At 56.6% G+C, this 14,399-nt stretch overlaps 1 protein-coding gene across 2 annotated transcripts in view; it reads left to right on the top strand.

The window, feature by feature from the left end:
• Positions 1–14,399, top strand: part of MEGF8 (multiple EGF like domains 8) — a 39,124-nt gene that overhangs the window by 5,395 nt on the left and 19,330 nt on the right. For both annotated transcript variants that reach the window (XM_019629038.1, XM_019629039.1), the window contains exons 2-22: positions 732–895; positions 1,168–1,374; positions 2,099–2,279; positions 2,360–2,448; positions 3,018–3,433; positions 3,888–4,033; positions 4,160–4,282; positions 6,189–6,343; positions 6,677–6,796; positions 7,173–7,317; positions 7,399–7,562; positions 8,879–9,079; positions 9,455–9,655; positions 10,073–10,309; positions 11,204–11,322; positions 11,411–11,542; positions 11,653–11,766; positions 12,245–12,493; positions 13,005–13,204; positions 13,544–13,754; positions 13,847–14,096. In XM_019629038.1, the coding sequence (XP_019484583.1) occupies positions 732–895; positions 1,168–1,374; positions 2,099–2,279; positions 2,360–2,448; positions 3,018–3,433; positions 3,888–4,033; positions 4,160–4,282; positions 6,189–6,343; positions 6,677–6,796; positions 7,173–7,317; positions 7,399–7,562; positions 8,879–9,079; positions 9,455–9,655; positions 10,073–10,309; positions 11,204–11,322; positions 11,411–11,542; positions 11,653–11,766; positions 12,245–12,493; positions 13,005–13,204; positions 13,544–13,754; positions 13,847–14,096 (3,824 nt within the window). The remainder of the gene's footprint in view (positions 1–731; positions 896–1,167; positions 1,375–2,098; positions 2,280–2,359; positions 2,449–3,017; positions 3,434–3,887; positions 4,034–4,159; positions 4,283–6,188; positions 6,344–6,676; positions 6,797–7,172; positions 7,318–7,398; positions 7,563–8,878; positions 9,080–9,454; positions 9,656–10,072; positions 10,310–11,203; positions 11,323–11,410; positions 11,543–11,652; positions 11,767–12,244; positions 12,494–13,004; positions 13,205–13,543; positions 13,755–13,846; positions 14,097–14,399) is intronic.

The following is a 14,399-nucleotide window of genomic DNA, read 5'->3' as shown; positions in this document are numbered from 1 at the left end:
AGGAGTGGCCAAGAAGTGTGAATCCATCACAGTACCATTATGTCCCCACTTTATAGATGAAGAAACCAATCCAGAGAGGTTAGGTGACTTGTCCAAGGTCACACCGCTAGTAGCTAGTAAGTGGCAGAGCCAAGATTTGAGCCTAGGCAGCCTGTGCCCTTAGCTACCATAATAAACAGAGACGAGGACCTGGGTGGGGCAGAGAGGAGCTGGGGGCGGGGGTGCTTCAAATTTTGGCCTTTGTCCAGGGGAAAGAAATGGGCCTTTTCCCTCCGAGCTCTGTTTGCCCTGGAATAGTGGACCCTCAAAGAGGCCCTTTTCCATCTGGGAGAAGGCCTCTCTGCTTGGGCCTCACCCCTAACCCCCAGGCTTGGGTGTGTCTGAGGTTCAAGAGTAAATGGGGACAGCTCTGTGTGACCACTGGGATGGGCTCCCTCTCTCGGCAAGTCAGTTTTCCCATGGGAACAGTGGGGGGTGTTCCGCCTGATCTCAGGAGCCCTTTCCAGGGCTGATACTGCAATGCCTTCTTTGAGCTCCTGTCCCTCCTGCTGTCACAGCTCTGACCTCCCTGGGCTATGAGACCAGGTGCCCCTCCAAGACAGGGCCCAGGTCTAACTCATCTTTGGGCCCCCAAATCACGCGGAGCAGGGCTTGTGTTCTTGGGTGGGCTGCATGGAGGCGTGTGGAGAGGGTCCACGTCTGAGCCCGACCCCTCTGTTCTCACTGCCCAGCGCCAAGCCCCCAGCACCGAATCCTGCTGGACTTCCTTTTCTTGGACACGGAGTGCACATATGACTACCTGTTCGTGTATGATGGCGACTCCCCCCGTGCACCCCTGCTTGCCAGTCTGAGTGGGAGCACCCGGCCCCCGCCCATCGAGGCTTCCTCAGGCAAGGTTGGTGGGGCCGGGCCGTGGGCAGTGGTTGGACAATCTCCATGCAGTGTGGGGGTGAGGGGGCGGATGGGTGAGGGGGCGGATATACACAGGGAGGGACAGAGAAACAGCAGGAAGGACTTGACATCAGATAGAAGGACACAGGCACTGAGAAAGGTGGAGAGAGACAAAGGAGGTGGGGACCCCCGCCTTTGGGAGAGTGGGGTGGGGATGGGGCAAGAGTAGACCACCTCCCAGTCCGGTCCCAGAGCCTTACCCACCTGTGCCTACAGATGCTGCTGCACCTCTTCAGCGATGCCAACTACAACCTGCTGGGCTTCAACGCCTCCTTCCACTTCTCCCTGTGCCCGGGGGGCTGCCGTAGCCATGGGCAGTGTCATCCCCCAGGGGTGTGTGCCTGTGAGCCAGGCTGGGGGGGTCCTGACTGCAGCCTACAAGAGTGCTCAGCCTACTGTGGTAGCCATGGCACCTGCGCCTCGGTGAGCCTGTCCCCAACTGTGTCCTCCTGGGGCTCTGATCTGTGACCACATCTGCTGCTCCCATCTCCTGGATCTGACTCTGTCCCTGCCTGAAGCTCCCCCCACCATCCCACCCTCTGCCATGACACTGACCCCACCAGGGATCCTGATCTCACCCACAGCACTGCCTTCTCTTTCCAGATCCCACCTCACCTGTTATTCCAACCCAACCCCACCTTCACCTGGGGCCCCTCCTCTGCGTGAGCCCACTCCTGTCCTCATCTACAACCCACCTCTCACCTGGGAACCTTCCCCCTTTCCTCTTGCCAGGCCTGACTCTGTCTTCCCACCCAGCCATTCTGTCTGGCCTTGGGCCCCCAGCCATGACTTGGACTTTCAACCACTGACCTTGGCCCTAAGCCATGCATTTTCATCTTTGGAACGGGATCATGCCTTATGCCCTCCCTGCCTTGACCTCCCCAGATCTGAGCTCTTCCAGCTCAGGCTCACATCGACCTTACCACTATCTTCCTTTGCCAACCTGTCTTCTGTCTGTCCTCATTTTTCTCTCTGGATCTCTCTTTTTCTCTTGGTCTTTTCTTCACCTCTCTCCTCTGATTGTGTCTGTGTCCCTTTCTTCCCATCTGTTGCCCTGTTTCCTTCCTGTCTCTGTCTGTCTCTCTTTGCCTCTCTGTCTCTTTCTCTCCCTCTATCCCTACTTTTGTGTCCCTTTCCCCCCCCGCAGTCCCTGGGACCGTGTCGCTGTGAGCCTGGCTTCCTGGGACGTGCCTGTGACCTGCACCTGTGGGAGAACCAGGGGGCTGGCTGGTGGCACAACGTGAGTGCTGGGGACCCCGCCTTCTCTGCCCGTGTCGGGGCAGCTGGTGCCTTTCTGTCCCCGCCAGGGCTGTTGGCCGTTTTTGGAGGTGAGCAGATGTGGTGTGCGTCTGGGGACTGGAGGCCTGACAGCCTGTGGCCGGGGCTTGAAACCTTCTACCTTCCATAGGCCAGGACCTCAACAGCGCCCTGGGTGACCTCGTGCTGTACAACTTCTCTGCCAATACATGGGAACGCTGGGACCTGAGTCCTGCCCCGGTATGGACTCCATTTTCACCCTGTCTGGAGGCACCTGTCCACTCTGTCAGTCCCAGCCAGGGCCCCCCAGAGCCACCCCTTCACTCCACAGTCCCGTCCCCCCTCAGCCCGCAGCTTGATCTGGGAACATCTATTTATTCATTTCTGCTTTCTGTTGTATTTTCTCCTGTTTTCCTTTATCTCCCTTTCTGCATCTTATCCTTCTGTGTGTCTCCTCTCTCTCGGTCCATCTCTCCATTTTTGTCTTGGACTCTTGGTTTTTGTGTCTCCTTCTCTCTGGGTTGTACCTCTATTTCTCTCTGCTTTTCTGTGTCATTTCTGCCTCTCTGACTCCACCTCTCTTACTGTGTTTCTCTGTCTCCCCTCTGTTTTTATTCACGTGTATCTGTCTTTTTGGGTCTGTCTCTCTTTTCTCTTTGCATATCTCTGTTTCTGTCTTTGTCTTTCTCTCAGTGTCTCTATCTTTTTCTGTCTTTGCATCTCTGTATCTATATTTGGCTCTCTCTGTCATTCTCTGTGTTACCATCTGTTTCCCTCTCCATCTCTGTTTTCTGGTCTCTTCCTCACAGGCTGCCCGTCACTCCCACGTGGCTGTGGCCTGGGCCGGCTCCCTGGTGTTGATGGGCGGTGAGCTGGCTGATGGCTCCCTCACTAGCGATGTGTGGGCCTTTAACCCCCTGGGCGGGGGCCACTGGGAGCTCCTGGCACCACCTGCTTCCAGTTCCTCGGGGCCACCAGGCCTGGCAGGTCATGCAGCTGCCCTAGTGGACGACATCTGGCTCTATGTGTCTGGCGGCCGCACCCAGCACGACCTCTTCTCGTCCGGCCTCTTCCGTTTCCACCTTGACAGCATCAGTGGAGGCTATTGGGAGCAGGTGATTCCGGCAGGTGGGCGGCCCCCTGCCGCCACAGGCCACTCCATGGTGTTCCATGCCCCATCTCGTGCCCTGCTGGTTCATGGTGGACATCGGCCCTCCACTGCCCGGTGAGTGACCTGCCCCACACCCCTGCCCTGCAGTGCCAGGCCTGGCCCAACACCTGAGCCTTTAGTCTTTTATGTTCTTTGCCCACTGATAGACTCCTGCAGTCATTCAGTTACCCCTTCCTTCTCTCCTTCCTTCCTTCTTTCCTTCACTCACTCACTTGCTCGCTCATTCTCTAATCTTTCATTCAATCAGTTGGTCACTTGCTTCTCCACACGCTCCTACCATCTGTCCTTCCCATCAGCCTCTGCTTGGTGTCTAACCCTGGCTAGATTGTGTGGGGAACCCAGACATGTGTCCAACCTGGGTCCTGCCCATGGGAGCCTCTAGCTCTGAGCGCATATAAACCCAGTCATAGCAGGTCTCAACCCTGGATGACCGCTCAACTCTTAATAGTGCAGAGGAGGGAGAGGGGCCCCTCTTGCCCTGAACCCCTCCTCTGCCCCACCCCTGTAGATTCTCTGTGAGGGTGAACTCCACAGAGCTCTTCCACGTGGATCGGCGTGTGTGGACAACCCTGAAGGGCCGGGATGGGCTTCAGGGTCCACGGGAGCGAGCCTTCCACACGGCCAGTGTCCTGGGCAACTACATGGTGGTCTATGGTGAGGAGGCTTCCCTGATCCCGCCTGCCTGCCAGGAGCCCTGGCCAGCCCTGAGCTGAGGCTCCTTGCGTGAGTGTCCCCCATTTCCCCAGGCTTGCCAGCTATGCCCCTTTCCTCCTTTCCCAGGGGGCAATGTGCACACCCATTACCAGGAGGAAAAGTGCTACGAAGATGGAATCTTCTTCTACCACCTCGGCTGCCATCAGTGGGTGTCAGGGGCTGAGCTTGCTCCACCAGGAACCCCTGAGGGTGAGTGGCCCCTCTGTTTCCTGAGGGGCTCCTGAGGGTCACACTTACCCCCCACAGCGAACCTGGGCTTTGGTCAGGAGCCACTGCAGTCCTTGTCAGGGTGAGCGAGACATCCTGTTAAGAGTTGGCTCAGGAGGCAAGCCGGTACTGCAGACAGGACTAGGGCATTGTTGCCATGGAGATGGGAGGCAGTAACAGCAGCATCAGATCTAGGTTCCAAACCAGGTTTTGCCAGTTTCCAGCTGTCCCAGGGAACTGCCCATGAAGAAGCAACTCTTTCATGGTCACACAGTGGACAAGTGGCAGAACCAGGATGAATGGCCCCAAACAACTATCTGTACAAAAACCATCATTTAATCTCTCTGTGCCTCAATTTCCCCATCTGTAAATGGGGATTATAATAACACCAAAGCCACTGGGCTGTTGTGAGAATAAATTGAGATGATGCACGAAGAGTGAAGACAGACTAGTTGAGGGCTCAGCACATCGTCTTTCTAATGGCGGCCGAAGTCCTGGGGCAGGGCCAGATGGCTCACCTGGAAGCGAGTGTGGAGAACCTTTTAAACTCATTACATCAGAGACTGCTTTGAGAACTGGAAAAAAGCCACAGGCCCTCTCCTCAGAAAGACATTTATATGCACAAAGTGGGCATATCATTTCAGGGGACTGTCTGTTCTCCCACCCCACTGAACAGAAGAGTGAGGACAGAAGACAAGCATACGGAAGGGATGTTAACACTTAAGGGGCGGACAGGAGGAAGGGTCTCCAAGGAACCTGATGTGATCATCAGGGATAAAACTCGGGCTTGGTTTGCAAGACCTCTGATCCAGGGCTCCTCTGCCTGTCCCTGCCCCTCTTTTAGGCCCCTTCACTGCGCAGGTGAGAGTGTGAGGTTTCTGCAGGCCTCTTCCTCCTCCATAGTTTGTGATTCCTTGGGCTAAGTCTCATGTGCTTACAGAGCATACAGGTTATCAAGAGGGTGGGGGAGTCACCAGTTACTGACCTGTCAGTCAGGACTCTTGATTGTAAGTGACAGAAATCCAGCACAACCAGCTTAAGCAGAAAGAATTTGACTCACTTAAGTGAAAACGCCTGGCTTCAGGTTGGGCTGGATCCAGGTGCTCACATGGTAGCATCAGCCATTTCTCTCTCCAGTTCTCAACTGGGTTTACTTCATTCTCTAGCAGACTTGCCTTTCGTAGATGGTCACCAGCAGCTCTGGGGTTATGTTTTACCACTGTAAAATGCCCAGAGGGGAGAGAGTACCTTTTTCCCCCAAGAATTGTAGGAATTGAGTTCCATGCCTGAACTAGTCACTGACACTGATAGGTCTGGGCTAAAACCCCATTTCTGCCAGAAGCAGAGATAGCTCAACTTGAGCCTTGTGGACTGGGAGTGGGAGAGGGTGGTTTTCCAGAGGAAAATCAGAAGCTATCACCAAAAGGGAGGCTGGTGTCCAGGCAAACAGAAACAGGTTAGAGCCAGGCAGCCTGCTTCACAGCTCCCCAAAGGCAAGATGATGGTTCCATTTGTAGAGGAGGAAACCCAGACTCAGAGAAGTCGCGTCTCTTGCCTAAGGCCACATGGCTAGTCAGCAGTTGATCCACTATTTGAACCCAAGTAAGTGTCAGACCCAGGATTTGAACCCAAATTTTTCCGACCCCAAAGGTCATGCTCTGTCTGAATTCTTACATGGGCAAGGGTGTGGGAGCCCCAGGGGAGAAAGGACTAGAGCTGGTGCAGGGCCAGGCAGGCTGGGAGGGTTTCCGTCGGCAGGTGGATTGAAGCAGGAGCTAGGAGACTGGACTGAGCATAGGAGAGTCAGGGTTAGTACTCTGGGCAGGGGAGCCATGAAGGTGCGAGGGGGCTTGGGAGTCTTATGTCCTTGGGGTTTGTATTCTTCTAGGCCGAGCAGCACCTCCCAGTGGTCGGTACTCACATGTGGCGGCTGTGCTTGGTGGCAGTGTCCTTTTGGTGGCTGGTGGATACAGTGGCCGGCCTCGTGGGGACTTGATGGCCTACAAGGTTCCCCCCTTCGTGTTCCAGGCACCTGCCCCGGATGTGAGCACTGGGGTTATCAGGAGAGGGTGGTTGGGGAGGAGATAGCATGGTTCCCACAGATGAGGGAGAAAGTTGGGGGTCCCTGGGAGAAAGAGTGAGGGTTCCTAGGTCCGTGAGAACAGGGAGGTCAGTCCCCAGGTTCAAGGGAGGAGGAATGGAGGTCCCTGAGGCTGAGGGCAGAGGGGCAGTGGTGCCTGGGACTGGGAGAGGATTGGATGGGGATCCTCAAGGTGCTGAGCACCCAAGGGTTCCCTGGGATGATCAAAGTGAGTGGGGACATGGGAGCAGGCCCCTGTCTGAGGAGCCCCCTCCTCCATCCCCATCTCTCTACAGTACCACTTGGACTATTGCTCCATGTATACGGACCACAGCGTCTGCTCCCGAGACCCCGAATGCAGTTGGTGTCAGGGGGCCTGCCAAGCTGCACCACCTCCTGGGACCCCCTCTGGAGCTGTGAGTGACTGTCCTGGCACTCTGTCCCCTAGCACAGAGAGCAGCCCTCAGTGTCTCTCTCTGCTGAAAGCAAGTGGAGAAGGACTACCCCCCTCCACCACCAAGAAGACTTGTTTTCACACCTAAGATGAGCATTCCTGACTTCTGGTTGCTGACCCCTGAAATTTGACCCCCACCACAATCCTTTTGAACTTCTCTGTCCCCAGATTCCCAGCCCCTGTTTTCATGATCTTTTGCATTCTAACCTGGTTTTCAATTCCCTTTTCCAATTTCCTGACCGCTTCTACTCCCAAACTCTTGAATCCACAGCTCTTCCAGAATCACTTAAGCTCCGGTAGACAATAACAATAACCCCTGTCCCCTCCCTTTCCTGCAGTGTCCGGCTGCTAGCTGCCTAGGCCTGGGCCGCCTCCTAGGCGACTGCCAGGCCTGCTTGGCCTTCAGCAGCCCCGCAGCTCCTCCCCGGGGGCCTGGCGCCCTGGGCTGGTGCGTGCACAATGAGAGCTGCCTCCCTCGGCCTGGTGAGTGACCAGTGGCAGTGTGGGAGGGGGCAGCGCTGCACGCCACACTTACCCCCAGTTCCCCCTCTTCTGTCCACACAGAGCAGGCCCGCTGCCGAGGGGAGCAGATCTCAGGCACTGTGGGCTGGTGGGGGCCTGCACCTGTCTTCGTTACATCCCTGGAGGCCTGCGTCACCCAGAGTTTCCTTCCTGGCCTGCACCTGCTCACCTTCCAGCAGCCACCCAATGCCTCCCAGCCTGATAAGGTGGGGAGCTGTGGATGGGACCCAGTGTGGAGTGTTGAAGGGATGGTCCTAGGGTTTTCATTTTCCAAATGGATCTTTATCTCTCTTGTGTTTACCCCGTAAGTCTTTACATTCAAGGGTCTGATTTTTCTTACTCAAGACTACGCTAACTTTCCCCAGAAGATCTATTTGGATTTCTTTCTTTTCTTTTTTTTTTTTTTTTAAAGATTTTATTGGAGAAGGGGAACAGTGTGTTTTTCCAGGACCCATCAGCTCCAAGTCAAGTAGTTGTTCCAATCTAATTGTGGAGGGCGCATCTCAGTCAAGTCGAGTAGTTGTTTTCATTCTAGTTGTGGAGGGTGCAGCTCAGCTCGAAGTCCAGTCACCATTTTTAATCTATTTGCTGGGGGGTGGGGGAGGCACTTCCCACCATCCCATGTGGGAATCAAACCGGCAGCCTTGTTGTTTAGAGCGTGCGCTCTAACCAACTGAGCTAACCGGCCACCCCTGGATTTCTTTCTTATATCCTTCGAGAATCTACCTATTGCAATGCAAGTAAATGTGACTTTTAATCATTTTTATTTCTTGCATAAAAAGTAGTATACTATCCACACTACTACCACTTAAATCCCAGCAACCTTCCCATAAGAGAACTTAAGAAACACCCTCTTTTTTTTTTACAGCTGCATAATATTCCATTTATTTTCTAATGCTGTAGTACTGTAGTTTATTTAAACAGTCTCCCATGATGAACATTGAGTTGTTCCATTTATTTGTAGTTACAAAAACACCTACTAGCAATAAATCATGTCATATGTCTGTCACTTTGAATCTGGGCTCTTTTTGAAAAAAAAAATGTACATACTAGTTAATTATGTAACAGAGGACGTGATATATAGGGTCCTGAGCACAGGAGCTTGTGTTCCCATGGAGTTGGGGTGTGACACCCTCCTGGCACATGGATGTGTTCACCAATCCAGAAGTTCTCCAAGTCTTGTAGTTAAGGGATTTTTTTTTAATTTAAATATGGATTCCTGAGGGCTTAGGTAGAGAGGTGGGGAATTGGGGAAGAGGACTCTGAAGTTTAATGAGAGGTGGGGATGAGCAGGGGCTGGGACCGTGTTATCCATTGTCTGAGTTGGCGTCCTTGCTCTCCTCCCAGAGTGATCCTGGGCAAGCAGCCTCCCCTGCCCCTGGCCTCGGTCTCTTTTTCCACAAAATGGGGAAGGAGCTTGGGTTGCCCAGTCTTTTCTGGCTCTGATGTGGCCTGAGGGGTGTGGGGACTGTGGGCCATTCAGAGGTGCACTCACAAATAACCCCCTCCCTGGCTGGCACAGGTCTTGATTGTCCGCAGCACGACCATCACTCTGACACCCAGTCCAGAGACCGATGTGTCCCTGGTCTACCGCGGCTTCATCCACCCACTGCTGCCGGGAGGGCCCGGCGGGCCAGGGGCTGAGGATGTGGCCGTGTGGGCCCGGGCCCAGCGCCTACACGTCCTGGCCAGGATGGCCCGTGGGCCCGACACAGAGAACATGGTGAGGGTGACTGGGACACTCGGGACTGTTTATAGCTGATACGGGGGCTGGGCCATGTGGTGCAGGGAGGACTGGGGAGAAATCAGAAGCAGGAGATGTAGTCTTCATGGGGGAAGGGCCCTGGGGTTTCCAGTTGTGGCCACAGTTTGGGGGGAATTTTGAAGCAGGTAGGGAAGGTCTGTGTTATCAAGTCAGACTCCCCTGAGGAGGAGGAGGATTGCTGGTGGGTTTGTGGACACTTGGGGGTTCTTGGGGTCTAAGGAACCCCGAGATGCCCTTCCTCTTCCTAGGAGGAGGTGGCTGCTAGGTGGGTTTCAGGGGTTGGGGAGGTATGGAAAGGGCTGAGGTCCCTCGCTGTCCTCACCCCCGCCACAGGAGGAGGTGGGACGCTGGGTGGCTCAGCAGGAGAAGGAGACAAGGCGGCTGCAGCGCCCAGGGTCTGCTCGTCTCTTCCCGCTGCCTGGCCGGGGCCACAAGTACGCGGTAGAGATCCGGGGCCAGCTCAACGGCTCGGCGGGTCCTGGGCACAGCGAGCTCACCCTGCTGTGGGACCGCACTGGTGTGCCAGGAGGCAGCGTGAGTACCCTGGCCTGGGCCTCAGATCCCTGGGCTTTCTGAACCCCAGGCCACACACCTTGGCTTCTGAACACCGGCTTCACTTTGCAGCCTCCAGACTCCCCTCTCTGACCCCCAGACTCTGACCTGTTCTCATATTCTGACCCCTGGCCACATCTCTGCTTCCTCCGGGCCTGACCCCACTGCCCCTGACTTCTGCCCTCCGCACTTGGATCTCTAACCTCTAGATTGTCTCAAACCCTGATCTCCTTTTTGTCTGCTGATGTCCTACTTCCTGACTTTCTACACCCCTGAGTTCTCAACCTTGTTTCTAAACACTTAAGTCTTCAGCTCCAAACTCTGACCCCTACCCCAAACGTCGACTCCTGCCCCTTGACTCGGAGCATGGACCCCTGACCTCCTGTGCCCCTCCCCCAGGAGATCTCCTTCTTCTTCCTGGAGCCCTACCGCTCAGCGGCCTGCGCCTCCTACTCGTCCTGCCTGGGCTGCCTGGCGGACCAGGGCTGCGGCTGGTGCCTGACCAGTGCCACCTGCCACCTGCGCCAGAGTGGGGCCCACTGTGGAGTCGACAGGGCCGGTGGGTCCCTGCTGGTACTGGTGCCTGCCCTCTGCCCACTCTGTGAGGAGCATCGCGACTGCCACGCCTGCACCCAGGTGCCCACCAGACCACAGGGGCCCCAGAGAGGGCCAGTCTCGAGATGGACGCAGCCCAAGCAGGCGACTAGGAAAGGGGGAGGGCCTCCCAGAGCTGATGTGGGTAGCTGGCGGGGAAGGGCCCTTGATGACTGTAGGGGGAGACAGCTGAGGCCATTGCCTTTGATTTGCAGGCAAGAGCCAGGTGGGGAACAGAGAAGAGGAGCTGAAGAGTGGGCTCCTGGCAGTCAGGACGTTCCCTGTCATAAAGGCCAAAATTCCAACTCAGTGCCTCTTCACTAGAGGGCCATTTATGGGCTCAGGCTGCAGAGTCCAATAGTAGGTCTTCAGGCCTGTGACCTCCAGCAATTCAGACCACATGGTCAGGCATCCACCTCCCACCACCCCACATCCTCATTTTCCCTGGAGGGCCATTCCTTGGGAGTACCAAGGGAGCCACAGGGCTCTGGACTTTCATCCCCCACTCGGCCAAGGGGACAGCACCTTTCTGTCCCCACCCTACTCTCACCCCTCAGGTCAACAGACATCCCAGAAGTGCATTTCACTGGCTGTGGTTGGGTCTTGTGCTGACCAACCCTGGGGCCAGTTGATGAGGCCAGTGTGTGTGTGTTGGGGGGGTGGCCCCTTGCTTACCTCTGGACCCCAAGGATTGACTCAATCCCACCTCAACCACACAAAGGGGTGCAGAGCCCCAAAAGAGAGTAGGTATTGGGCAGGCAGAAGCCACGGATGTCACTGGCTGAAGGGAAAGTCTGGAGCTCAGGCAATGGAGAGGGAGGGGGTTTGGAGGAATGGTCTGTGGGTGGGTGGGGGGTCAGGGGTGGTAGGGAGGCAGGGTGCTGCGAGCCTAAGGGATGGGGCTAAGCTGAGCTCTTACTCTTCCATCCCCCCCAGGACCCCTTCTGTGAGTGGCATCAGAGCACCAACCGCAAAGGGGACGCGGCGTGCAGCCGGCGGGGCCGAGGTCGGGGTGCCCTGAAGAGCCCAGAGGAATGTCCCCCGCTCTGCAGCCAGTGAGTCCCAGTGGGCTCAGGGAGGGGCTGTTGGGCGGTGTGTATTGGCCAGCTATGGTGTGACCCTGTCCCCACTCCTCACCCCCAGGCGCCTGACCTGTGACGACTGCCTGGCCAACTCGAGCCAGTGTGCCTGGTGCCAGTCTACCCACACCTGCTTCCTGTTTGCTGCCTACCTTGCCCGGTACCCACATGGGGGCTGCCGAGGCTGGGATGACAGGTGCGATCTTGGTGGCCCGGCTCATGGAGGGCTGGGTGGAGACCAGTGGAGGGGGCTGGGCTGGGCTCTGACACCCCACCACACACACACACACACCTGTCACCCTGCAGCGTGCACTCAGAGCCGAGGTGTCGGAGCTGTGATGGCTTCCTGACCTGCCATGAGTGTCTACAGAGTCACGAGTGTGGCTGGTGTGGCAATGAGGACAACCCCACGCTGGGACGGTGAGGCCTGGACAGTGAGGCCGGGAGGGATGGGGTGGGTGGCCCTCCACAGCCTTAATTCTAACGACTGCTCTGTTTCTCTGCCTCTCTGCCTTTTTCCTTACCGTTATCTCTTTTTCTCTCCTTTCCCCTTTCTCTCCATTTCTCTCTCTGTTTTCTCCCTCTCTACTTTTTCTCTGTCCCTGTGACTTGTTTTCTCTCATCTTTCCTTCTTGGCGTTCTGCTTCTGTCTCTCCTCTCTCCCTTTCACTGTATCCCTGTCTCTGTCTCTCTTCTGTTTGTCTTGTAAAATATTTTTTGTCTGACTTCTCTTGGTTTCTCTCTCTTTCATTTCTCCTGTTTTGCTCTCCATATTCATATTTCTGTTTTTCTCTCTCTATTGTTTCTGTCTCTCTGTCACTGTTTCCTTGTCCCTTGTCTCTTGTTTCTTTATCATCTTTCTCCACCCCACCCCCTTTTTCAATCTCCCACCCACCAGGTGCCTCCAGGGGGACTTCTCAGGGCCCCTGGGTGGGGGTAACTGTTCCCTGTGGGTGGGGGAGGGCCTGGGGCTGTCTGTGGCCCTCCCTGCCCGCTGGGCATATGCCCGTTGTCCAGATGTGGATGAGTGTCGCCTGGGCCTGGCACGGTGCCACCTGCGGGCAACCTGCCTGAACACGCCCCTCAGCTACGAATGTCACTGCCAACGGGGCTACCAAGGTGATGGCATCACATACTGCAACCGCACGTGAGTGGGGCATGGGTTTCCATGGAGATGTTGCCCCAGGGCTACACAGGACGTGGAGGTGGAGGGAGTAAGTGATCATGGTGCTGAGATCCCGTCTATGGAAACAGCCTCCCTAGTGAGCCTCGGGTTTTCACCTTGCAGACTAGGCCCTCATTAAAGTGACAGGATCCCCAATGTAACACTAGTTACTATGGAGACGGGTCACCCACAGACTGTGGGCTGTAGTCTTCAGCACTGCAGTGGAGATGGAGGAGGACCAAGCTGAAAAGGGGTTTCCACAGAGAACAGATCACCAGTGGTGATGTGTTGTTACTATAGAGACAGGAGTTACCACCTGTGATGGGGTTACCTTGGCGACAGGGCCAGCAATATAGTCCAGGACAGTGGAACAGGCAATAGCTTGTGTTGCTGTTGCCATGGAGATGATGGGGTGGAGTGGGGGTGACAGGGGGCTGCCTTGGGGACTCTGGGCCTGCCCAACTCTTCCCCCACCCCTTCCACGGCCCCTCAGTTGCTTGGAGGACTGCGGCCATGGTGTGTGTAGTGGCCCCCCTGACTTCACCTGCATGTGTGACCTGGGCTGGACATCTGACCTGCCCCCGCCCACGCCCGCCCCAGGACCCCCTGCCCCCCGCTGCTCCCGAGACTGCGGCTGCAACTTCCACAGCCACTGCCGCAAGCGGGGGCCTGGCTTCTGCGATGAGTGCCAAGGTGAGCTGCCCTCCTCCCGAACCCCCAGGACTGGCCTCAAGGGAGCCTCTTCAGGGCTCCAGTTTCTTTTTCTCTATGTGGGCTTCAGTGTCTCCTCACCCAGCTCTGGGTTCTCCTGCCCCATTGCCTGCTCCTGACCCCAGACAGGCTTCAGTGCCACCAATCTCTTTGACGGGCCTCAGTGCCCCCATTTTGGGACTTGCTATCACCCCCATTCTGGGTCCTGGTTACCCTCCTTTGAAGCAGCCAGTTTGGATCAGGGGCCAGCTGAGCCAGTTGGTCAGGCCCCTTCTAGCCCTTGCTCCTGACTCTGTGTCCTGCCTGCTGGGGCCTCCACAGACTGGACGTGGGGGGAGCACTGCGAACGGTGCCGGCCTGGCAGCTTCGGCAATGCTACGGGCTCAGGCGGCTGCCGGCCCTGCCAGTGCAACGGGCACGGGGACCCACGCCGTGGCCACTGCGACAACCTCAGCGGGCTCTGCTTCTGCCAGGACCACACTGAGGGTGCCCACTGCCAGCTTTGCTCCCCCGGCTACTACGGGGATCCCCGGTGAGCCAGGGGCCAGGCAGGTGGGGTGAGGGGGGTGGGGTGAGGTGGGATGGGGCGGAACTGATCTGACACCGGCTCTCCCATTTCCTCAGGGCCGGTGGCTCCTGCTTCCGGGAGTGTGGGGGTCGCGCCCTCCTCACCAACGTGTCCTCAGTGGCACTGGGCTCACGCCGAGTTGGGGGGCTGCTGCCTCCAGGTGGTGCTGCAGCAAAAGCCGGGCCAGGCCTGTCCTATTGTGTGTGGGTTGTCTCGGCCACAGAGGTTCTACAGCCCTGTGCCCCGGGGACCCTCTGTCCCCCACTCACCCTCACCTTCTCCCCTGACAGCAGCACCCCCTGCACGGTGAGCTCCAAGGGCACTAGGACGCAGACCCATGTCTCCCCCACCCTATTTGACTCCTCAAACAGACCCTGACCCCCATGTTCCCATTTATTTACTCTTAAAACCCCAAACTCTATTCCTCAGACCCCCAGCCCCTCATTCCTAAGCCCACAGACCTTCCCATTTCCCAGACTCCTCCTATTCTTTGGACTCCAAGTCTCCATTCCCCAGGCCCTCAAACTCCCTTGCCCCAGTCCAGGCATGGCAAACATTTATACTGTGTGTGCCAATGCTGATCAATTGGTAGTGGCCACCAGGAGCTGT

Source organism: Hipposideros armiger, unplaced genomic scaffold, assembly GCF_001890085.2.
Source record: "Hipposideros armiger isolate ML-2016 unplaced genomic scaffold, ASM189008v1 scaffold_824, whole genome shotgun sequence".
Taxonomy (NCBI): Eukaryota; Metazoa; Chordata; class Mammalia; order Chiroptera; family Hipposideridae; genus Hipposideros; species Hipposideros armiger.
This window is presented reverse-complemented; position numbering and strand designations above follow the sequence as displayed.